We start from the raw sequence: 26376 nt of genomic DNA, 5'->3' as shown, positions 1-26376 counted from the left end.
CTTGTTAATATGGCTCAGCAAAGACTTCAATGTTAACGCAAAAAAAACAAAGCAAATCACACACCGCCAATACGCCATGTTCCTCAAAATCTTCTGAACTGAGGAGGAGATGGAAGCTGACAGATTGATGTGACAGACAAAACATCTGCTAAAGGCAAACTTGAACCACAGCCTGCGCCAGTACTGTAATATCTCCTAGTTCTACTTTTTGGCGGGCTTTGGCACGTTGGTTGGGTCAAACCATATTAACAATGGGGGGGGGGAGGTCTCTGATATATCCTTTTTAGTATGTGCTGCGATATGAAAAATACAAAAAGCATATGTATTAGCAATTACAAACACTATCGTCACCTTTTTCCCCTCAAATGCTTAATTTTTATCATCCCTATTTACTCAGATTATTATTTGTCGAAGGAGGAGTTCAACCCACTACTGTATCATTGTCAAGTAGCACGTTCACGAGGTTAGAAAGAAGAGGTCACAGAAGAAGAGAAGAGAAGAGAAGAAGGTCACACATTTGAAGAGAAGGTGTGTATTCATATTATAATAAAAGCGCATTAATTTGTCACGGTACCAATATTGCTGGGTTAAAAATGCAATAAATATTATGTCTGTTAGCTAGCTAGCTAGCTAGCGCTACTAGTGAGCTAGCGCTGTTAGCTAGCGCTGTTAGCTAGCTAGCTAGCGGCGATGCTAACGTTGTCGTTCGGGTTAGCAAATCATTATAGACTGCTGAATTAATCCACTAAAATTGTCAGTTGCTTCTTTTTTACACCGGCATAGTGGTACGTTTATTAAATAATGAATTAAAAACGACATGTATAACTTTTATTTGTATCGTGATGTGTTCACCGGTCCCACAACTTCCATTACGCAGTCAAAATGGTAACTAAGAGTGGAAAGTGTTCAGTGTTTTACACTGAACTATTTGACCGTTATAATGAACCATGCGGGTACTACCGGTAGGCCTATAGTGCACACAAATATTTCATGCTTCAGATTGGAACACATTTATACACTCAAAACAGTAAATGTAAGTACAGAAGTATGCAAATTGAGATACAGCAAGGGACAGATAGCTGTTTTGTCAGTATTGACTAAAACCAGTGTGCGAAATATGGGGTCCCTTCGTTCTGAGTTGGAGAGTAGCACGTTTAAGTTCGCGGCCAAATAGTAATTAAAGTAGTTTGTTACTATACAAGTTAAGCGCCTGTAACATCAGTGTTAAATGCGTATGTGCCGGTTGGTGTGTGTACCTTATGAAAGTAAGTGTTTATCGGTTAGCAGACGTAATGAGCGACATTGCAGTGGTCTACATGTAATGCGCACGTTCTATTGTTTACAATTAGCATGCTAAGCGGAGTTAGCTTTATTCACGTCTTATGTTGCCTTACTATGTAATATGGATGAGATTCATGTTGCTTAGTGTAATGCCCCATCCACCGCTTGCTTTGCATGTCCCGCAAACCAACCAGTGGAAGTCAGGGGAGGGCGAAATAGTTTCGGAAAGGACCACTCTACTGCGATGAGGTGGATTTGTTTATCGGCGTTACTATAGCGATCATGACGGTACTGAGCATAAAGTAGAAAGTAGATGAGACGATAGAAGGGTAAGAAACCCATATGAAGATAGGCTTTTTATCCTATTTTTGCACCGAAAATATTTGAAAACCATGAAAGTTTAAAAAGTTCAAGATAATGACCACTACACAAGCGAAGTTGTGACACCCCTTGTTCGTTCCCAGCGCCCCCCTAGGTTGTACGAACGCCCCCCACGGGGCGCTGACGCCCCCGTTGAGAAACCCTGTAATATAAAACAACGTGCATCCAAACAACTTTAGCCAATGCAACCTCCTATGTCAGTGTTGCGCAACAATCGGGAGATGGGACCCCCCGAATATTGACGGGTATTTCGCACACTGACTAAAACCATTATTTTTCAGCCTCTGTAGCAGATAAAAACATAAAATGAAAAGCATTTAAGAGCTTAAACCACAAGGAATGATTGTATTCACTGTAATATTCAATCACATGTTTGATAAAGCTGTTTGAAATCAAATTATGATAATTAATTAATATTTTTTCTTCCTACCAGGTTATAGATGGGACAATGGATAAACTGGATGATGTTACAGTGTACATTTTTAAGGGTATGTCATTTGTGTTTGAATCAAAACGATAAATAATTATTTGGGATTGTAAAATGTTGGTAATGATGCTGCTGTCCTCATAGCTGCTAACATCGATGAGGTGTTGATGCACTCCCTCACTCGTGATGATTTGAGAGACCTTTTTCCTGGGCCAGAACACTTTCTTAGGAGAAAAAGAGTGTGGTCTTTGATCAACCCAGAGGTAAATGGTTACCTACTTTGGTCTAAAAGAAAAGTTGCACAAGACATGTTATTTCAGATTGTCGCCATTGTTTGACTTTGACTGTTTGACATTATCTGCTGTTGTAGGACGAGAATCCTATCTTAAAAGATAAAGATGGCCCTTCTGAAACAGGAACTCCACCTTGTAGAAAACATAGTCTCCCCTCAACATCCACTCCTTTGGAGAAAAAACGCCCAAAGATGACCCTACAGCTACCTAGTCCACCAGAGTATGTGATCTACACGGACAGTGAGTTGGAACAAGCTCGTAGACATTACTTTGAGATGGCCCGCACAGGCAGAGAGGGGGAATGTGTAATGTCCAAGGAGTTGAGTTGCAGGCTAGTGAGGAACACACTCACCAGCATGATTTCCATCCTGAGAGCAAGTCCACAAGGAGAAGAGCTTCAGTACCCTTCCAAACCTGAACTCACAGCCATGGCTAAGAAAGTAGTGGAGTATTATCCCATGTTACAAGACAAAGATGAAGCTGTGAAACATGTAAGTCATTAAAATGTGTGGCTTTTTATTTCTTGCACTTTGTTGATTGTGAAGTACTTAATAATTATTTGAATTCACTGTCATCTCTTAACATTTTGAAAAAAAAAGTCAAGGCTTCATCAAAATGATTAAGTAATTCTTATAAAGTTACTTTGTTATTTCCCACAGACAACCATTCACAATAAACTTAAAAAGAGGCTTCTGAACGTAAAGTCTCCGCAAAAGAGGCAAGGGCCTGCACAAGAGAGGGGCTGTCCAAAGAAGAGGCGTTGCCTTGACTTGTCAGCAAGTGACTCAGGAAAAGATTATGATGCTGACTCAAGTGACGCAGGTGGATCAACAATTATTTTGGATCAGACTCTTACCAGTTCTGATGAAAATGAAAGTACATGTAAGTAGAATTGCAACTTAATTTCCATTTATATGGTTCTCTACTCGAAAGGCATATCCACACATTGCTGAATGCATAACATCATGTGCAACATAAAAGTTGTTTGTAATGGACAGAGATATTATGGTCATTTTCTGTCATTCATTTTGTAGAGAACATTTTAACCTTAAAGGCAGCTATATATAGTTATGTGAGCATGTCATTGTCGTTTTCTGATTTATTGTTTGACAATTGTGGTAAGGCACAAAATGCATTTTTGAAAGGACAAAATAAATATCTAAAATATCTTCATTAGCTTCCACAGTAGCCCGCTCGGGCCGCCGGCTGCCCAATTACACCGCGGACCAGCGATCCAGTATGGTCATCCGTTCTCCCAACTCACACCAGGGAGCCAAAAAGCAGCTGGTAAAGGCCCTCCACGGTACACTTTACCCAGCAGAGGACCCAGAGCCCGGGGAGGAAGAAGAGGGTAAGTCCTGAGTCTTCCAAACTTTTCTACTTGTGTGTTGTCTGAATATTTTTACAGACATCACCCAGCCATAAGAGGGCTGCTTCTAAAGGGAGACCATTTTTGACAGTCTTATGTGCACATAATCATTTTCATTTTTCATTTTAGTGGACAAGGATAGTCTGCAAGCACAGGCCAGGCATTTTAAGACTCTTGACTATAACTTTATAACTGTGCAAGAGTTTACCAGAAGGTGGTGTAGAACGATATGCTTAGTGTTTAGGAAGGGAGGCTTATTGTTTAATTATGGTCTGGAATACTGAAAAGAATAAAGTTTAATATCCTTGTTTGGCAAACAAGACATCTGATTATTATGTCACACATGATAATCTTGACATAGTGACTAGCTATGGGTAAACGTGTGGACGTTATACCATTATTATCATAAACAAAAAATAAATAGGGAAATAGTATCTGGTTAAAGATAAATGGATTTCATATCCTAGAGAGGACTAGTTATATTGTGAATACTTCACAAGGTATTTACTAATGTATTTTGAAGAACACATAAGAACACAGGTCCAGTTTTGTTTTGTTTCTAGATTAAATTGTCCATTACCAAAACTGTTCAGTTTAGGTCTAGCTTTAGACTTTGATAGTAAAAGAGTATTTAGGCTTATTTTTGTATATCTGACATTTTTTAAATATGTTGGCTATTCACTAGATAGAAAGATGGCATTACTCTCCATTTGTTGAGAACATTTCTGAAGATTAAATATGTGTATCATTCCTAATATTCCTATTTAGGATGTAATTTTAGAGTAAATAGGCTGATGCTGAAATTGGAAAATATGTTAGTGGTTTCATGATGTAAACAAAAAAAAAAGGTTTTGTTTGTTCAACCTCCAGTTAGATCTGAAACAGTAATAATGGTTGATTTGGCCAAAGCTTAGTTTAACATCCTGATGTAACATTATGAGGTATGTTCACTTCTAAGGGTAAACAAATTGATAACATGGATTATTATTATTATTGATTCATTTGGAATATTAATTCAAAAGGCCGTTTTCTGCAGGTTCACTTAAGAATGCCTTGCATGAACATTTGTCAGGTATTGTGTTTCCTAGGGGCGGTATATTAATAAAGTGTATTGATCATTTGTTTGTTAAACATCTGAAGAAAATGGTGCTGCGAACACGAGAAACACTTTGTTGCATTGGTTGACATCAACACAATGATGTCACTAGTACAACTCCAGCTAGTAGAATATTAAAGTCTCCGCAGAGCACGACACATGGCCAATGAAACTGAGACCAAATGACCTTTGACCCTGACTGACAGTGTGACTTGAGAAAAGCACTATCAATGACTGACTCTGGGGCTGACCGAACTTGACTTTAAAACCTGACAGTGTGAGTGTGAATGAAATGTCTGCATGTGATCAGTGCAACTGCATGATTCTAAAACAATAACTAACCAAGCATGTTTTTAGACGAACACATTATTCTGGAGCTCCAAGGGAAACGAGAGGTTTCCTAAAAAATGTTGACATGTTTGTAATATTGATTGAGTTATAACAGGTAACACAGATGCAGAATCAGTGGCCAAGGGGCTACTGAGAGAGGTAATTCCAGAATGAGAATACCAGAGAAGGTGACCTGTGATAATGAAACAATTTTGTAATATTTCAACAGGTATTAAGTAACTGAGGTTTGAAATGTAGAAAGAACATGTTACAGCTAAGTTAAAACATAGTAATGTAATGAGATAGAATTTAATTTAGACAACATCTTGTAACTAGCCTGGTAAAGAAGTAAAAGCCATAGACTGTTTAGATCATTATTGGGATGTACATTTAATTTAAATTCATAATGGAAAGACATTTGATGACAGTATGTTGGATTTCTGTATTCATTTTTCAGCTTGATAATATCTAAGCACTGACAGGTAGAAGCAGTATCACCAGGAAATTATTCACTTTGTCAGTATCATGATTTTAGTTGTTTTTAATCCATAACATTAGTGTGTTCCATTACCAGAAACATTAGCAGTTCATATTATATTTAGATTTTAAATAGGATCTCAAGGATTTCATTTATAATAACACAGATGCTTGTCAGAAATTCAGAGCTATTGAGTTATGTTATTTAGTTCACCTGAAGATGTTGGGGTTTATTTTGTTGACACAGGCCAAGTATCAGAATTCTGAAGCGGCCTACCAGTGGTGGGTCAAACACCTGAGGGCCAAGAAGCCCTGAGCGTAGACTTGAGGGGTGGGTATCATATTTCTCCACACAGGTTGCTGACGCCAAAAGGGGGACCCGAGGAGCAGGAGGCCGACACAGCGGAGTTCGTCTGGCTGAAGGTGGCTCAACCCCAGGTTCTCCGGCCTCTACAGAGTGACCCAGAGGACATCTCATGCCGTCCGCCGAGGAGCAAAGGGGGATATCTGGTACTACTGGAGCCAGTGTGCGGCGAGGAAATCACCGGCTAGGACCATGGAGGACATCAGGATGGACCTGGCTATCATCAACGAGGACATCCCTACAGCAGACGACTCGGAAGCTGTCATCATCGGACTGGAGGAGAAGGACCTCGCGGACATCCCCACAGCAGACGACTCGGAAGCGGCTGTCAGCGGGCTGGGGGACTTCTCGAGGTAGCAGAGGAGTCTACTTCTCTCTGATCAGATTCATCAGTTCCACCTTTGAAGGAAAGGCCGCATCTCCCCCTCCCTATCAGTTGCCCTTGTTGGCGTTTTCCGCTGAGGGGGGGGGCCTGAGGATTCAACAACACGCAAGGATGCTGCTTTCTGGCACTCAGGTTCGCACTCTGATAGTTCCTTCACTGACATTGAAAGTTGTGTTCTGTTCACAAAGGTATACTGTTGGGGAGACACAGTGGCAAGGAATGACAGTAGCTGTGTTTCAAATGTCTTATGTGAGTTGGTCTCGTGGGGCGAGACCAAAAGGGGGAATTTAAGTATTATTTGAATTATTTGAAGTATTAAAGTAACGTGTTATGGCAGGAAAGTTCAATCTGGTATATTCATTTTAATGTCACCTTATATATTCGTGGGTGTTAAATTTGAAAGTACATTTTTACTGTTTAAATAATAGAGAGGCTTTTCATATATTCCTGAAACAATGTCCCACTACTTAGTAATAATAAATTAAAGCAATAGTCTTTTCTTCCACTTTTCATGTGCAGTCAAAAGGGTGGTTTTATGACCTTTGACATCTGCTTTGCAGTTCCCAGCAAGGAAGGGGCCCTGAGTCTCTAGCTTCCTCTGCTAATTGCTAAAACCCGTATTGATTAGCCCAAAGGGAGATGTGCCTCAGATACAAGACAGTTGAAGTCTTGTAGAATTAATGTTTATCTCCTACAGACCCCAAAATAGGCCTTGAGACTTGGGTCACCCAGCAGTAAATGAGATAAAGGTCCTTTTGAGCTTATCAATAAAATGTATTCATTCCTAGTAAGCTGACTTTGGGGTGAAGGGAAGTTCAGGGAAGCCATTAAGCGATAAGAACAATTAACTTCTGTTAAAGATACCTGATAGGATGTGTGTGGTGAAGATGTTTAGGGGGAATGAGTATGTGTCCTGTCAAAGAGTCCTCTGTCATGACTCCAAATCATTGATTGGGTGATCTGCCTAAGGGCAGAGGGACAGAAACACACACACACGCGCACAGAAGCAACATGGAATCAACAAACTGACTTACTACCTGGGATCCCGCCCAGAAGGGAAACCGACCAATGGAACACTGCCAACTCACTGTCTAGCTCGCTCAGAAGTGAACTCTGTGTATAAATCTTGTGATCATTTTGAAGATCGGGGCTCTTGTTTTTGAATTGCCGTTCCTGAGACATGTCTCACACGGTGGTAGAACCTGAGCCCGGACTACTCTGCAGAGTGCTTCGTGATTCGGTGATGTATTTGTATTATTACTTTGTGTCATTAAAACAAGATTATTGTTTAACTTGCATTCTGGTGTTTCTTAATCCCTTCCTTTTTACGAATTTATCCAGCTTACCAAACGACACGCGGAGACGAGGTTGGTTTTAAACATCCTCCAAATCTCCAACAAAGGACAAGTACTTGAAGTGGTTGCCTGTTTCAAATACCTTGGTATCTGGCTTCATGATTGTTTTACTTTTAAACTTCATGTCAATAACCTGCTTAAAAAGCTGAGGGTTAGGCTAGGTTTCTTTTTCAGAAACAAGTCCTGTTTCTCGCTTGAGGCCAGGAAAAGGCTAGTCACTGTGACTTTTTGACCTGTGCTGGACTATGGTGATTTGTTGTATATGAATGCACCTGCCTATTGCCTGAACAAGTTAGATGCCGCCTATCACAGTGCACTGAGATTTGTCACAAATTGTAAAGCACTTACTCATCACTGTACCCTGTATGCCAAGGCAGGTTTGCCATCACTTACTGTACGGAGGCTCAGTCATTGGTACACGTTTATTTATAAAGCTTTGTTGGGTAAACTCCCGTATTACATCTGTTCACTGATAACACAGAGAGTTGCAAGCAGCTATTGTCTGAGATTGCATGATGTAGTATTGTTAGATGTGCCAAGAGCAAGGACTGTCTTAGGTAAGACAGCTTTTATGTGCGCAGCTCCACTTGCTTGGAACAGTCTTCAGCAAGAATTGAAACTGAGCAATCTCATTCCTCTGCATGTTTTTAAAGCTAGGCTAAATGAAATGCTCATTGATACTATGGGCACTTGTAAATGTCTATAACTATATAAATGTATCCTGTAAATATCATGTATGATGTCCTTTTATTGTTTTATGTTTCATGTGGAACCTATATGCTGCAGGTCTCCCTTGAAAAAGAGATCTATGATCTCAATGGGACCAATCTGGTTAAATAAAGGTTTGAAATGAAATGAAACCATTAGAATTATAGACTGTTCATTTTTTTATAAGTATAGGTAAACTTGCAAAATCGGAAAGGGATCAAATACTTATTTCCTCGACTGTATAGGGTCATTTATACAGGTCTGTTCTAGGGATGGGAATATTCAAATATTTCGAAATGATTCAGGTATTTTATATGAGTTAGGAATATCTTTATATATATATATTTTTTTTTTTTTAATGGGAGAGGTCCCTAAAATGATTACATATCAACAAGTTGATTAATCAAATGTATAATGCATCGGACGCGATGCAATGTTTGGGGGCCGCGCGATTACATGTCAATTCAATGCAGAGAGGCGGACAGACGCGAATTCGCTCCGACGGCGAGCATGAAGCGGTGGACGCGAATTCCGCGGCGCGATTGAGGCGATTGAAGGGGGCCGCGACAAACGCTCAAGTTCAAGCGTCATATTCGCATGACGCGATCTCGCGGTAGCCAATCAGTGGTGAGGATCTCAGCCTGCCGTCACTGACGTTCAACCAGAACACATCAGCCGTTAGCTGTTAGCAGTTGGCCCTCAGAGCTCACAGCTCCTCATATCTGTTCAGAAACTGGACAAAAGTTAAACAAGTACAAACCAAAGACTGTCTGTGTCTTGGCGAATACAGTCGCTGCTTTATTTCTGTCTTTAGGTCGTTGTTATGAGTGTGGACGGAGCATATATAACGTTAGCTTAGCCTGGTCGATCTGGTCTTCATTCAGAAAAAACGCATTTTAAAAGGTTTTTCGCCTGCCGTCTTGTCTGCAGACTTGTCAAGCATTAATTCATGTTTTTTACGAACCAGTATCAGTATGTTGTTACTTCGGCATCATTTAGAAACGTGTATTAAAATGTAATCACAGTCAAATATGTTTATTTTGTTGTAGTTTTAGACCCCGAGCCAGCGCGTCTTGTTTGAATGATGCGAGTAAACACAGCTGACAGCGGTGAAACTCGAGCGTTTAGAGCGATGCGATAGGAGCGATTAGAGCGAAGCGAATATTCGCATCGCGTCCGGTGTGAATGCAGCATAAGACTGTGCCATTTAAAATATCTTAAGTAGACAACGAAAAAAAAAACACAATTGAATATTCTGTATTTTGGCCTCTACCATGTTGCGTAGGCCTATGGGTCACGTTAAGTTACGTCACTCTAACGGAGAGTCCTACACAAGCAAACATGGTGTCATAACAGAGTAATGTGTGGAAATATGTTTTGACCAGGTGAGGGAGAACAGTGTAGAGTGCAAACTATGCAAAGTAAAACATGTGTATCATAAGTCAACTAGCTCAAGGCAAAACCACAATAAATTAAAACATAAAGCTCCTCTACCAGCACGAGACGACACTGTAACCCCGCAAGAAGCGGCCTTCATTTCCCGAATGATAGCCAGGGACATGCTACCACTGAGCTTTGTCGAGGGAGAAGGGTTCCGAGCTTGAACTTTGTTGAACTAGAGTACAGAGTACAGTGTAGGGTCTTGCGACCCTGTCTCCTAAAAATTACGTTCCCACAGAACTAAACTGCATTCTCAATTACGTTTAGCTAGAAACGTATTTTCTCCTACGTTACGTTTGTTATGAACATATCTCAAATACGTGAAAAAGCTGCTGTGTCGTTTATTGCACCTCAAACATTAAAACAAATCCAGAGTTATGTTTTTCTGTAATTCTTCTAAGAAAAAAGGACAGTAAAAGAAGAGCTCTGTCACTGGCTTCAGGCTTGATCGCTGTTCAAATGACAGCGTTGGTTTCCCCAAAAGTGGGCGGGGCTGTAAAGTGACGTAGATTTTACTCTCATCTATGGACATCGATCGCCTCCTGCTATATTTAAAGTGGACCTATCATGCTATATTTGAATAATATAGTGTAGGACCATACCTATATAAGGCATATTTATACTTTTTATTTTTCAAAATACTAAACAGATCATGCATTTTAGCCATTCCTCATTTCGCTCAATTTAACACTGTCTTTGCATGGGCTGATTCTGTGAGCACCATCTACAGGCCTGGCATATGTACTACAGCGTCTCCAGCGCTTTCGAACGGCAATGTTCGTTGCTGTCACCTCCTTATTGGTGGAGTTGGCCCAATAGCCGTAGTGCAACTTCTGTGACGTCACAGAAGTGTTCAAATCTGGATCAGTCTTCATCAGTCTGTTGCAGCCCCTTTTTAAGAGATTTGGGTATGGAAGAAAATAGAGAGGGTTGTGTTTTCTGACACTTGGTGAGTTCCCTGGAACACCGGGGACACATATTAATGTATAAAAGACGTACAAAAGTGCATTCTGCATGATAGGTCACCTTTAACCATATATAGAGCCCGATCGTCGATTTCCAATGAATGTAATTGTTTGCCTGTCTGGCCATTGTAATCGGGCTCTTTGAATATCCAAAAATCCATGGTTTTCTTAAATTTCTGATCGGATTGGAATAAACTTTTTATTTTTTTATTATCATCCAAACAGCCTCTTTCGCTGGTACATTAAGGCACTGTGGCTCATTCAAAACCATTATATTTATTCTAACGTAAATTACATGCCAGTGTTTTATCTTTTTATTTAGAGATTTGTTAGGTTGGTCGACACCTCTTTTAGCAGAAACAAAGGCTACATTAATGTATTAAATCAATGTTAATCCATGTGTGTGGTTGTGGAATTACCGGACGTGACGTTGTGCGATTGCGTTGCCAGGCAACAGCTTGGGTTCATGTTCATTTACAAACTCTTCAACTAGAACCCTAGTTATATTTAAAAAAACATTTTAGAAGGCCTCACAAAATACTTTAACGTAAATTAAAATTAAAATGTGAAGGAATGTGTTTATAACAAAATACATCCGTCATAAACAATACCGGAAACAGACGTAGGCAAGATCCTCAGCTTGGTGATTGGATGTTTTAGCCGCAAAGCACGTTGGGACATGGTGTTTATACGATGTGATTAAAGACTGTATAATGGCTATTTTGCACATCCCTTTCAAAATTTCGAGATTTTCTAAGGTTTATTGACATATCATATTATACACAACTACGGTGTAGTTATCCAATGAAGGAAAAGCTTGGGTCGCAGGTTCCTCAACAGTGACAAGACATCTATCAATATGTGTGTATACCTCCACCATTAAACTGTCATATTCTTATTTCTTATACTATCTACATACATCTTATAAGAGTAAAATAAGCGCTTCGACATAGTTAACATTGCAGGAAAGCAATATATTAGTACTTTGTCAGGCTTAATATTTATCAGTAGATACCCCCAAAGCTTGTTTCTTATTCAAAAGAAGACCTTAAAGGTGGGGTAGGTAAGTTTGAGAAACCGGCTCGAGATACACTTTTTGTTATATTCCATGGAATGCTCTTATATAACTGGATATTAGAGATTTGTTAGGTTGGTCGACACCTGGATGGCCTACCTGCCTGTCAGCCTTCAATCTGTGCACAAACTTATCTCGTGCCCTCATTGGTCATGTGCGCGTTCATGTGTGTTGGAGGAGGGGCTCTGTAAGGAAGTGGCAGATTTTTTCCGGCTGTGTATTTTCAAATTCGAGCTGGTTTCTCCAAAATTACCTACCCCACCTTTAACCTAAAGTATTCTTTAATGTTTAAATAAAGCCTTATTAGTTTGTCTGTTTTGCACATCCTCCTATTAATATCTTTGGACGTCCTGCACTAAACTGTTTTATTGTAGAGATCACTTACAGTATCTTCTAGAATTTTTCTATTCTATATTTCGATCATTGACCTTCTACTTTCCCCCTATTTTGTATGTACTCTTAATATGTTTTTCATCAAATATAACATAATTTCAACAAAAACATTCAATAACATGCTTTAACCACTAGATGTCCCTTTTTCTATCAGCTGTGCACCGTTATGGTGCCTTAGATTTTCCGCCAAAGATTTGGGAAATTGGTCCGTGCGCAAAGCATTGTGGGGATTTTAAGACCGCGGAGGATACACATGTGCAGCCTCGAAATGTCTCCAAACGAAGTACACCGGCATCGGTAGAATTCCAAGGAGCCAAGGAACAGTCCTTCGGCGGGACTCTATGACGCAGTATCCTTGAAATAATGGCTCTGGAGCTGCTTTCTTCGAGATGGAGCAGACAATAACCTAAACACTTTCATTGAAAAACAGAGTGTTGCTGAAGATGCCAAGCAGACCCGTCCACACCATGACGACGACGACGACGACGATGACGACGACGACGACGACGACGACGACGACGACGACGACGACGACGATGATGATGATGATATCATAGACCCAAACTACAATCCATCCTCTGATGAGTCCTCTGTCCCTGAAAATGAAGACAGTCCGGCAGCAACTTCAGAACATTATGTTCCTCATCTAGAGGATGTGCATGAAAACAATACGGTCAAAAGGAAACAACATAAATACCTCAGCCCAGAAACATGGAAGCAAAATGAATCCAAGAAGAAACGTCTCACAAGGCCAAAGGTGGCAAAGAAATAGCTGCAAAGGCTATGGGCCTTCCCTGCAATTCGAAGTTCTGTCAACAAGTCATGACTCGAGACTGTCAATCCATTACAGAAGAGCAGAGGCAGTGGATATTTCAGAAGGTTTGGTCAATGGACAACTGGGAAGGACATGGGTAATACATCACCACTTTGGTCACAAAGGTTGCCATGAAGCAAAAGAAAGAAAGTTGGTGAGGGATCCAGGCGCAGTTCATCATTTTCCCACCAACTGAAACTTCAGGATGGAACGAATCTTAAAGTTTGCAAAGCTTTTTTTGTTCTACAGTTGGTATCCCTGAAAGAACCATTACACTGGCTGAACAAAGACACCATCGACCATGACAAACAAGTGGCAGAACCGCCAACTACATCTCAACCTAAGAGTGGCAAAAATGCAAAGCTGGAAACTGCTGTTACAGATTTCATTAAAGAGTAACTTGCAGGTTAGACACACCAGTGAATAAATGTGTAGGAAAATGATGAATACACTAGATTTTCAAAAAATATATACATATATATACACTACAGTGACATCTGGCGTCGTTTTTGTAAGACATTTTTACTCCCGCATAATACAAAGCCTCCCCACATGACCTCCCGCGTGTGACGCAACATGGGGGAGAGCGGCCGGTCTAACGTATGAATAAACATAGATCACAATGCTAGTTTTGACACAGAAGAGGTTGAAAATATATATTCGAATGCATATGATTATAATTATGAGCCTGCTAGGCGTCCAAGAGACCAGGAGCAGCCAAGGATTAGAAGAAATAACGGCCATCGGAGAGAAATGGAGCTGTGGTGTGAGCAGAACCAGTGGAGAACAGAGCAGCTGTCTTGGTGAGTGACCGGCGTTAGCTACAGTTAATGTCGGTGACATCGCAACATTGTAAAGTTAGCTATCATATATCAGGCTATAACTAAAGTAGTATTGATAATATAGTAACGTTACTGGCAGGACTGTTGATACTGATCCATAACAGAAACTAATGCGCAAGTATCAGCCGTATCTCGCGTTGCCTAATGCAACTCCACACTACGTCTTACGGTACTGTGTACCGGAGGGGAGAGAGAGAGAGAGAGAGAGAGAGGAGCGAAGGGGTGGATGCACCTCGCACAAAGCACCCAGGAACGAAAGCTAGCTCCGGTCCTTTTCCTGTTAGGGAAACTGTGGACTCGATGTCCTGACAGGTTGCACAAACTCCAGCTCACCATGATTACAAATGGTGAAATGCAATGTAAAATTACCAGCTCACTAAATCACAACCGCTCAAACCAACTACAAACTACTACCACGGATTGGGCAGAGAAGGAGTCCGAGAAAATTGCTCCCCCATGTGAGGTAATATAACACGTTTGACGTATGACATTACAAAAAGCAGTTTTTAGTAGCAGAGCTCAACACGACTCCTTTTCCTCTGAATTCATGCCCTTATGTCTTGTAAAACATATCAAATCCTGCATTAACTTTTTTAATTGTAATTTTTAGGCAAGGTTAAGCATGAATGTAATTTAAAAAAACCAGCAAGTTGCTCTTTAAGGACTGGTTATAGGATCTGCCCACTGTTGATTCGCACAACTGCAGAAGCACAGCGACCTACAAAGACAAGAAGTTCCTTCACCCAGGCACAACCATCTCCCAACTACATTGGGAATATCAACAGGCAGCTGCAACTGCTGAAGTTGACGCTCTGCCAATCAAGGAGAGGAGGTTTCAGGTCCTTCCGTCCATGAAATATGTAATGCTCGTCGAGTGTCATCAGTTTTTTGACACACACACACACACACACACACACACACACACACACACACACACACACACACACACACACACACACACACACACACACACACACACACACACACAATCTGATTTAAATGGAAAAGGGTTAGCTACAATTAAAAACCCAGCAAAGAAGAGCTGGAGGGAGTAGTGACGAGAGGCACATGCCTCCTCAGCGTTTGATTTACTTGCCTTTTGTTTTATTTAGCCAAGAGTGATTTAAGTTGTACCTTTTGAGTTTGCTATATTGAATCAAAGGGCCAACCATGGCCAAACTGCCCTCTGTTTTCTGAGTCTCTGTATGCTCTTCTAGCATGTTAAACTGTTAGTGGTTGACCAGTCCTAAGTCACTTACTCCAGAAGTAATAAGGCCTAAGTCAGGTTTCAAATTGCCTAAGTCACAACAACATGTTCGTAAATTTGCCTAAGTAATCTGATCCTCTTATTTTACACAATTGACAGACAGTGTTATTTGTTTCCGATATAATTTGCTTCAGATATAACTCATAGCAATATTGTAACCATCAAGAAAAGACGACTGCATTAAAAACCCAATTAACAAACACTAGGTTAAGTATTGTCCTTTATAGTAATTAAGATGTAATTCCAATGTAGACACACCTGGGGTGGCTGTTCTGTCTGTTACGCTGAGCCATGCATTGTCTGGAACGTAAAAGGGACGAAGAAGACAAAGTGAAGTGACGTACTTCCGGTTCAACATGAAAACATTGCTAAATAAAAAGATAAAAAACTGGCATGTAATTTACGTTAGAATAAATAGAATGGTTTTGAATGAGCCACAGTGCCTTAATGTACCAGCGAAAGAGGCTGTTTGGATGATAATAAAAAAAGATGTTTATTCCAATCTGATCAGAATTGTAAGAAAACCATGGAGTTTTGGATCTTCAAAGAGCCCGATTACAATCGCCGGACAGGCAAACAATTACATTAAATCATTGGAAATCGACGATCGGGCTCGATATATGGTTAAATATAGCAGTAGGCGATCGATGTCCATAGATGAGAGTAAAATCTACGTCACTTTACAGCCCCGCCCACTTTTGGGGAAACCAACGCTGTCATTTGAACGGCGATCAAGCCTGAAGCCACAGTGACAGAGCTCTTCTTTTACTGTCCTTTCTTCTTAGAAGAAGTACAGAAACACGTAACTCTGGATTTGTTGTAATGTTTGAGGTGCAATAAACGACACAGCAGCTTTTTGGCATGTTAAAACTATTATTTTCTGCCTCGCTCATGAGAGTAACAGCTGGCGAAATTACAGCCTCGCCTACTGATTTTAATTTAACCATATATCGAGACCGATTCTCGATTTCAAATGTGTGCTCTAAAATGATATTTATAAATGACTTATCATTATTATAAGCAAGACAATAAATGGCAAAGATGTGTAGAAAATAAACGTATTTAAGATACGTTCATAACAAACGTAACCTGGGAGAAAATATGTCTCTAGAAGATATGTAGAAAATAAACGTATTTGAGATATGTTCATAACAAACGTAACGTGGGAGAAAATACGTTTTTAGCTAAACGTAATTGAGAATGCAGTTTAGTTCTGTGGGAACGTAATTTTTAGGACACAGGGTTGGGACTTTTCTACAGCTGGCCTGATAGTAAATCGCCTCCGCATCCGCCTCTCTCCTGGGCAGGCTCAGGGCTACGTCCATTCGGGTTAACCAGTTAAGGTGAGAGTTTTTTTTCCTATGACGACATTTCTCAAATATTCAGTAGCCCTGTATATAACAGTTTTGAAATGGTGAGTGTGTGTATTTGTGTGTGACAGCAGCATTGTCAGAGCTGTCGGTTTAGATAAGCAGAGAGTTGACAGGCACACAGAGAGACAGACAGCTAGTCAACATCCTGACACAGATAAACTGTTTCTGCGGTCTCTCCCATGCTCACAGGAAATACATGTTAAAAAACACCAAGAAAGCTCAGGAAACCCGAGTCAGTGCAAGTCCTGAAACAGGGAAAGCCCAGGTGAGGAAACTGTCCATTGCAGCTATCAATTCATTTCCATGTGGAAGACATCAAAGGCTGCTATAAGCCTTGTAAGATTATTATGAAGGAATGATTTCTAAAATGACCCCAGAGATAAAGGTCCTTTCTGAATGGCATTTTAATCTGCTATTCATGTGAGCCAGCCTCTAACAGCAGCTGGTTGTGTTGGACTTTGTGGTACTTCCATTACGGTTTTGTCTCTATCCATGGTAGTCAAGGATGTAACTTTGGTTTGAGAAGTGGGGGGGACACAAAACAGGGGGTCCTCCGCAATGAAACATTTTCTCAATTCCTTTAATTTCCTGCCTTTCTACAAATATATTAGGGGCTATAGTGTTAACAAATCCAAGAAAAATGTGTAGTGTATATAATGAGTGTGCACACTTACAGTATCTAGTATCCTATCCATGTGAACCTGTTTTATTTGTGATGACCTCACATTCTCTAGGGCAGGGGTACTCAAACTTTTTTATTATTATTCCACTTCTGAATTGTATACAAGGTCACTGGTCCGGATCAAAATAGGGACTTTACTGGCATTGATAAACTGAAACTGAAATTAAGAAGCAGTTTCTTACAGTGCGCTATGCATGGGGCCCCCTTGGGGGGGTTTCCTGGCGTGTCGTTGCAGTAAATGAAAGGGTGTTTCATGTTGTCATTGCTGTGGACCTTCTTAATCTACCTTCTTTGGGGGCCCCCTTCTGGTCCAAGCACTTGCCTGCCTTGCCTATCGGCACAAGGCAGGTTAGGCAGGCAGTCTATATACAGACACACATTCAATACAACTAGTGGGAGAAATGGAACTGTTTGTCTGCAGCCAATGCCTTGAACCTCGGCAAAAAAGGCATTAGAAGCATTAGAAAGTCAAGGTAAACTTGCGGTTAACTTGCGGTCTGCAATGCGTGTCCCGCTCGCACACACAAATAAATGTATATGCATGTTCATTCTCACAACGCGTCAGACACAAGAAAATATACATTAATTTACATCAGAATCAGAAAGTTATTATTTTTTTATTTTGTATAATTTATTTTATTTCTTATAATGGGACACAGGGTTCGGTCCGGATTGATTTGTAGTTCGGTCCGGAGTTTGAGGGGCCCTGCTCTGGGGGGTCCGGGGGCATGCACCCCGGGAAGATTTCTTTCTTTAAATTGAAGTTAAATGCATCAATCTCGTGCACTTTGAGGGCAACATTAAGAGATTTATGGATACAGCTCTCAACACTCATATGAAACAGAACTGTATACATTTAAATAATTTAAAAAACATTAGAATATGCTCACAACCAATAACAAATCATTGATAAACTCCTCTCTCCTATCTTTATCTTACCTAGTCTGCATTCTTTCTTTTTATTTATGCATATTTGACTCACTCCCCTTTCAAACTGTGTTTTTTTATTTTTGTACTGACCTATAGTACACATTGGAAGGATTTCTTAACTTATTTTATATTACATAGATGGAAATATTTGTTTACATAGATGACCAAACCATTTGAGACCCACAGAGATAACTTAGACTAAAGTTTACAATCTAATCACTCAGAGTACTTTACCTCCCTGAGCTGACGTTATCTCTCTCAGTCCGACAGGAGAGGACTCTCCGGCCGTTTCTCAATCTCGAGGATACTGGCTTCCAAGACAATATTTCAAGGATACTACGTCATCAAGTGGCGCAGCAGTACCGTTCCAATGTCCAGCATACTTGGAATTCCAACGAGGCCGCATCCTTGGTTTGGGGGAAATTTCTAGGCTGCACATGGGTAGACTTCGCGTCCTTAAAATCCCAACAATGCTTTGCGCATGGACCAATTTGAAAGATCCTTGCGGAGAATGGCTGAACCGACGCAGCACACATTTAAATTAATGCTGTCAAAATTATTGCGTTAACGGCGGTAATTATAATTTTTTATTAATTGTGTTAAAATATTTAACGCATTTAACGCATGTGCAGAATGGCCCGCCCCATACATCCCACCAGTGGCAGCGCCAGGGTATAGCTGGGGTAGGCTACACCCATACCAAAAAATGGCTTAGCCCCACCTTGAAAAATGATGTTAAAGTAAGCAAAATAAAGTCTGCCAACTCGCGCCGAGAATTGCACAGACAGCAGTTAGTAAGATTGATTTCAGCAGCCACTTGTCTGGAAATACCAAACACCAGAAACGGTTTTGAAAACTTTTGTCACGTAGTGATCATCTTCTCAATAGAACATCTTTGATCATGTCTTCTGGCCAATCAGAATCAAGATAACGGCGTGGTGTTGTTGCAGGAAGTCCCGACGGAGAATAGAGAGCCGCAGTGACGCGTCCTAAAACCCGGAAGTAAGTTAGCATTTTTAGCAGTTCCGGTTCCTTCGTCAAAAAGCAATGCATTTTCTCCATAGGGTTTTGGAAAATAGCTCGAAATAAGGTCTGTGGTTGACACAAATTTAAGAGATAAATCACGTTTTGTTCTATGACATTAAATACATCAGCAGTGACCCCACTGGTGATTTTTGAAGAGTTTACGTGTCTGAAAAACGATGGTTGTTACCGAGTGGCTGAATAGGACTACAGAAATTGTCGAGGCCGTTGTACGTCATTACGCCGAACACGTAAACACTCCCGCGTTTGTTTTCCCCCGTGTTCTGCATGAAAGCAAGTACCTGCCTATCTTTAGTATCTGTATATCTATATCTGACCATTAGAATCTGTATTTTTGAAATTGTCATTTTTAACACCGTAGTTTTACAAATTATAGAATAATTAATTACCAGTGTTTTCCAATTTTACTCTGCAGTTCATTTCGTTAGCTAACATTAGCAAAAGCTAGCGCTACTAGTTAGCTACGCATTTGTTGCTTTGCTCCGGGTTACAGCCACAGGTCTTCGCATGAAACGTGCTCGTTCTATCGTTTCCCGGACAATGTTTTCCAAAGGAGAGTCTGGATTTGTGCCATGAGGTAAGCTGACGTTACATTTTTGTCCATGTCACGGTGAAATTTAAATGATGGGTAGTGACTGTATTGCCGTTTTAGAGATGGCGCTGCTGAAAAGACCGCAACATAACACTGCCTTATTCAGAATTCTTATCAGAATTCTCTGAGTTTTTATCAACTTTGGTACTTAAAACAGATAAAGTAATTATCGTAGGTGACTTTAATATTCATGTTGACGATGAGAAAAATAGCCTTACTGTTGCATTTAACTCTATATTAGATTCTGTTGGTTTCTGTCAGAGTGTAAATAAACAAACCCACAGCTATAATCACACTCTTGACCTTGTTCTGACTTATGGTATTGAAATTGAGCAACTATTAGTCGAACCGCATAATCCTGCTTTATCCGACCACTTCTTAGTAACTTTTGAAGTACTGTTACTAGACTACAAAGCATTAGCCAAAAGCTCTTGCAGCAGAAACCTATCTGTTAGTGCTATAGCCAAATTTAAGGAAGAGATTCCACCAATACTTAACTCGATAGCATGTCTGCATGTAGGGAAGGAAACGTATACAAAATGTACACCACCCAAAATTGATCATGTTGTTGATAGTGCTACAGATGCGCTGCGAATAAAATTAGACTCTGTTGCTCCTTTGAAAAAGAAGAAAATAAAACAACATAGATTAGCTCCATCGCATAATGCCGAAACCCGCAAAATAAAGCAAAAGTCGAGACAACTTGAAAGGATATGGCGTTCCACTAAACTTGAAGAATCTCGTTTAATTTGGCATATTACTCTCAATGAATATAAGAAAGCACTGACCGAGCCTTCTATTCCCATAGCACTCAGTAGTAATGATTTTATGTGCTTTTTTAACGAAAAAATGTTTACTCTTAGAAACAAAATCAATGACCTCTTGCCTTTGACCAGTATAGTGTTATCAACAGCTCCCGGAAACGTAAGTTCTAATATTACACTAGATAGTAAACTAGAATGCTTTTCAGCCATAAACCTTGAACAATTAAATTCAATGATTCTCTCTTCTAAACCATCAACGTGTATCTTAGACCCGATTCCAACTAAGCTGTTAAAATAAGTTTTCCCATTAATTAGCACTTCTTTATTAAATATTATGAATATGTCTTTATTATCAGGCTATGTTCCACAATCATTCAAAGTAGCAGTGATAAAACCACTTCTTAAAAAGCACAACCTCGATCCAGAGGTTTTAGCCAACTATAGACCTATTTCTAATCTTCCGTTCCTCTCAAAGATTCTTGAGAAAGAAGTCGCAAAACAGCTGTGTGATTACTTAAAAAACTGTGATTTATTTGAAGATGTTCAGTCTGGCTTTAGAACACATCATAGCACAGCAACAGCTCTGGTTAAAGTCACAAATGACATTCTAATAGCCTCAGACAAGGGACTTGTCTCTATTCTTGTCTTGCTCGATCTTAGTGCTGCATTTGATACTATCGACCATGATATCCTATTGCAAAGACCAGAGCACTTAGTTGGCATACAGGGAACTGCTTTAGGCTGGTTTAGGTCCTATCTATCTGAACGCTCTCAGTTTGTACGTGTCAACGATGAATCTTCCATGCAAACCAAAGTTAGCCATGGAGTGCCACAGGGCTCAATGCTTGGACCTATTTTGTTCACACTATATATGCTTCCGTTAGGCAATATTATAAGGAATCATTCTGTAAACTTTCATTGTTATGCGGATGATACTCAACTATATTTATCAATCAAGCCTGATGAAATTAATCATCTAAATAAAATTCAAGACTGCCTCAAGGACTTAAAAACGTGGATGACCTTACATTTGTTGATGTTAAACACGACCAAAACTGAAGTTATTGTACTTGGCCCGAAGAATCTACGAAACAAATTATCTAAAGATATACTAACTATGGATGGCATTAATTTGGCCTCCAGTGAGACTGTAAGGAATCTTGGTGTTATATTTGATCAGGATTTATCCTTTCACACCCACATAAAATCAATTTCAAGGACCGCCTACTTCCATCTACGTAACATTGCAAAAATCAGGCATATCTTGCCTCAAAACGATGCAGAGAAACTAGTCCATGCATTTGTTACTTCAAGGCTGGATTATTGTAACTCCTTATTATCAGGGTGTACCAAGAAGTCAGTCAAGTCGCTTCAGTTGATTCAAAATGCTGCAGCTCGTGTACTAACCAGAGTTAGGAAAAGGGACCACATTACTCCTGTTCTGGCTGCCTTACACTGGCTCCCTATAGAACACAGGATAGAATTTAAAATTCTTCTTCTCGCCTACAAAGCCCTTAATGGGCAGGCGCCATCTTACCTTAAAGAACTCATTATACACTATTGTCCTACTAGGGCATTGCGTTCCAAGAATGCAGGGTTGTTGGTTGTTCCTAGAGTCTCTAAAAGTACAATGGGAGCCAGAGCCTTTTCTTATCAAGCTCTACTTTTGTGGAATCAGCTTCCAGTTTGTGTTCGGACAGCAGACACCCTATCCGTTTTTAAGAGTGCGCTTAAGACCTTCCTTTTTGATAAAGCTTATGGTTAGGGCTGATTAGATTCAGCCCCTAGTTTTGCTGATATAGGCTTAGTTTGTCGGGGGACATCTTACATCTTCCTTCTCTCTGTCTATACCTGTGTACTCTCATGTTCCGATTAACCCAGCTTACCCAAATGTCTTTCTTTTTGGTGTCTATATACGCCGGGATCCGGAGTCAGGGATGATCCTGCAGTCCTGTGTCATGGATCGCGAGTCCTGGATCTTGAGTCGTGGCTGTGATCCTGGATCATAAGTCCTGGATGGATATCCTCGTGGATTCATCTTCCTATTATACACACATGCATTTCCAAACATTTGGACTACCTATGTTGCAAATGTATTATCTTTTCAATTTACACACGGCATCTATTGCACGTCTGTCCGTCCTGGGAGAGGGATCCCTCCTCTGTTGCTCTCACTGAGGTTTCTCCCATTTTTCCCTTTAAACTTTGGGTTTTCTCTGGAAGTTTTTCCTTGTACGATGTGAGGGTCTAAGGACAGAGGGTGTCGTATTGTCATACTGATATTCTGTACAAACTGTGAAGTCCACTGAGACAAATGTAACATTTGTGATATTGGGCTATATAAATAAACATTGATTGACTGATTGATTGACTTACAAAGCATAAAATGGAAACATTTAAGATTAACTTCGACCTCCGGGGGGGTCTTACTATATGGAGGAGTGGATTGAGCAGTGCCTATCTCCAGAAAAAAAAGCACCTAAACTACGACATGCAGAGCTACTTGAAGAGCAGGTAGACCAACTGGAAAAGAACCACCATTCAAAAGCTTTCTGATGCGGGTCTTGAAACAAAGCAGAGAAATTATGACCGTTAGTGGCCACAGGTGCGAAAGCTCTCTCCAGAGCTACAGGAAGCCCAATCTCGGGGACCGGAGAAAGTGGAGCAATATTCTCGCCACGCCAAGCAACAGCCTAGAACAACCTCAACCTATACAAGTGACCACGTAAGCCATGCTACTGATGCTGGACAGGTTTTCAGTGGATGCACAATAAACAGCAATACACATTAATGTAAATAAACAGCCAAATAATGGATCAACGCTCTCTGTCTAATATGTTCGCTCGCTGTTAGTGTTGTTGCATAGCAACCACCTTGCACTATGTTTTGTGCAGAAGGCAACAGAGGGACTATTTTATTTTGAACATCATTATTTACTAATAAAAACTATTTAAATTAGAGTGTATATTTTTCTTTCATATTGCCACACTTGGTAACGGTTTTATAAAAGCAATAGCTCACTTCAGGCCGTGATATATGCTCATTATATCACAGCTAAGGGGCGTGGTTCGGCCCGACGCGAAGCTGTGTGGCCTTTCGTGAGCTATTGCTTAAATATATAATAACTTATATTTTGTGTTTCTTGTTATGCTGCTGCAACACAAACATTTCCCAAATTGGGGTCAATACAGTAATATCTTATCTTAATTAAGAAATCTAACTATTATAATTAGTGTAGCAACTGACACCTATTTTCAATATGGATTGATCTACCATACATTTCTTTAGTTCAATTTTGATCTATAACAATGTCATAGTGAAAATGTTCACAAAACTTATCAAAGTGCAAGGTTATATCTTTAGATGTTTTATTTTAGCCTATGTACTGTATGTGTTAATGCTCTTATATGTCTGTAAAGCGTCTTTGAGCACCTGTAAAAGCGCTAACAAATTAAATCTATTAGTATTATTATTATGTGACAGTGTGACTTCCATGAAACTAATATTTTATATCTTTCCAACAGACGAGCTGACAGGAAACCTAACACTCTAACAACCACAACATTGCAAAAAAAAAAATTCACAATTTCTTAATTTCTTCTTCTTTCTTGCAGTGAGGTGAAGCTGACCTTGCACTTGGTGCCAGTAAGGATGTTCCTCACGCAGGCTGAATGCTTCTCCTTCCTTACTGACACAGAAGCCCTTGATTTGCAATGCTTCACTAATTGTCATTTCCCTGGCTCCGTAGGGACACTTCACCTCTAGCACAGCGGAAGACCCTACCAGACCATCTGGAGATGCCCCCAACACTCCTGATTGGGAGAGCCACAATCCTGACTCATGGACCTGCATCTGGGTTGCAGTGGTGAATGCCCTGACGCCCTCACATTCATTCATAGTCCCCCACTATACAGACAAAACACCATCAAGGGCATGTTGTTGCCCTAGCACCCTGGCAATAAGGGAAGCAGTCACACACTTTGACCTCAGGACAGCTCCAAAGTGGCTGGCAGTCAACCTTCCTTTCCTGAACAAATGCCAGTTTGGGTTGGTTTGCTGACCAGTAGTAGCCACCTGAATTGCCCTCTGTTGCTCCTCAGACAATGCCATTCTTGCCACAATTGCCTCAGGTCCCTGATGCCCAATAGACTTAATAATTTCAGGAACAGTAAGTGTTTCCAGTAGTGTTCCTCTTCTGGCTCGGGGGAGAGAAGCCAAGCAATTCCTGAGAACCTGCCTGTCCCTCAGCCAGTCACAATCTTCGGAGGTGGGCTCTCTCGTCAGCGGGTTGAATTAGTTATTGATTGGAGGAAATAGCTCCTCCACTGAATGCGTACCTTTAGCTGCCTTTGGCTTCTTCCACTGACAGGGGGTGTCAGTGCAGCTGAAATTTTGGACGGCAAAGATGGCTAATGCAGCCGCATGACTGCATTTCCATTCTCCACGTGGGCATTCACATTTTGTGGAGAGAATCCCCTCTTCTCCTGTAGATACCTGTGGTGGTGGGATTGTTTTATTATTTAAAATATATTTACATTTGTAATGCCTTCCCAATTATCCCTTTACTTGTTTATAGCCTACTGTATGTTTATTTCATGGATATTTCTGTGTTTTCTGGTGTGTAATATTTGTAATAAAGATTGAATGTGACACATAACATTGATTTGTTGATGGGAATTAATGTCACTAATGTGAATAAATTCACTCTAGGTTAAGGGTACTCTTGCTATCACTACTCACCGACACTCTATAAACCTTGTCCCTCATGCTAGCCCTGACAACACCGGTAAGCACACCTTCATCTAGGCTGCACTGCTGTATGTGTCCTGACTTGTAGTGGTTCTCTCCTCTATCTACACTCTTCTTGTCATCTTTGTAAAACAATATCAGGCTGGTAATTGACACAGCCATGACTTCTAGTTAAATTCAGTGTGGCTAAAATGAAAAGCTTTGTCAAAGTCAGCTTTATTATCAAAGATTCTACATGTGTTATACATCCAGAAATCTTGTTTCCCGCAGTCCCACAGTGTGACATGTATACATGAAACAAAACAAAAAGGGCCTAGATAACCGGGGTATACAGTTTAAAATGTTAAAAATATATTTAAAGTGTTCAAAGTGCAGTTTCAGTGCAAGTCAGTTGAAACGATCTTAACGTGACGTTGAAGTCGTGCGACCCTGCTGCTGTAGCTTGTAGTTCGTTTATAGCAAATTGTAGCATTTTGCTTCTGGCGACTAGATTTATGATTCAAAAATTATAAAAGTAGGGTTGACATGTGGAGATTATCCGGCTGAACAAAACGTGATCCCTCTCTTAAATGTGTGTCAACCACAGACCTTATTTCCAGCTATTTTCCAAAATCCTATGGAAAAATTGCATTGGTTTTTGACGAAGGAACCGGAATAAGTTTACTTCCGGGTTTGCTGTAGTACAGGGGTGCACATAACTGGTACGCAGGTTATGTGCGTAATCTGAAATGCGTACCGTCACTTGTGTCACAAAGCGCATTTGCGTACCGACGTACTTGTGAAGCTTTCCCAGAAGGCGGTTAGAGCATATTTTGGACATAATGGTGATTAATCATGATTAATACATTTTTAAGCTGTGATTAATCTGATTAAAAAATGTTATCGTTTGACAGCCCTAATTTAAATGTAAGTATGTAGTTGCGTAGAACATGTGTTGGTAAATATTAGAGATGCCAGTGATTATTCGATTATTCGAATAT

The 26376-nt window shown here is 40.3% G+C and overlaps 2 protein-coding genes across 2 annotated transcripts in view; one reads left to right on the top strand and one right to left on the bottom strand.

The window, feature by feature from the left end:
• The window catches only part of adck1 (aarF domain containing kinase 1), a 182512-nt gene that overhangs the window by 20562 nt on the left and 135574 nt on the right, over positions 1 to 26376 (bottom strand). The window lies entirely within an intron of this gene.
• On the top strand, positions 385 to 7793 carry LOC307047418 (uncharacterized protein). Its single transcript, XM_079694393.1, has 7 exons — positions 385 to 528; positions 2096 to 2150; positions 2234 to 2352; positions 2460 to 2873; positions 3042 to 3264; positions 3560 to 3733; positions 3881 to 7793. Exons 2-7 carry the CDS (start codon positions 2111 to 2113, stop codon positions 4033 to 4035), a joined length of 1125 nt encoding a protein of 374 aa, XP_079550519.1. The 5' UTR covers positions 385 to 528; positions 2096 to 2110; the 3' UTR covers positions 4036 to 7793.

The sequence above is a fragment of the Notothenia rossii genome (assembly GCF_949606895.1).
Source record: "Notothenia rossii genome assembly, chromosome: 7".
NCBI lineage: Eukaryota > Metazoa > Chordata > Actinopteri > Perciformes > Nototheniidae > Notothenia > Notothenia rossii.
The sequence above is the reverse complement of the archived record's forward strand: the minus strand, read 5'-3'. Positions and strand labels throughout refer to the sequence as shown.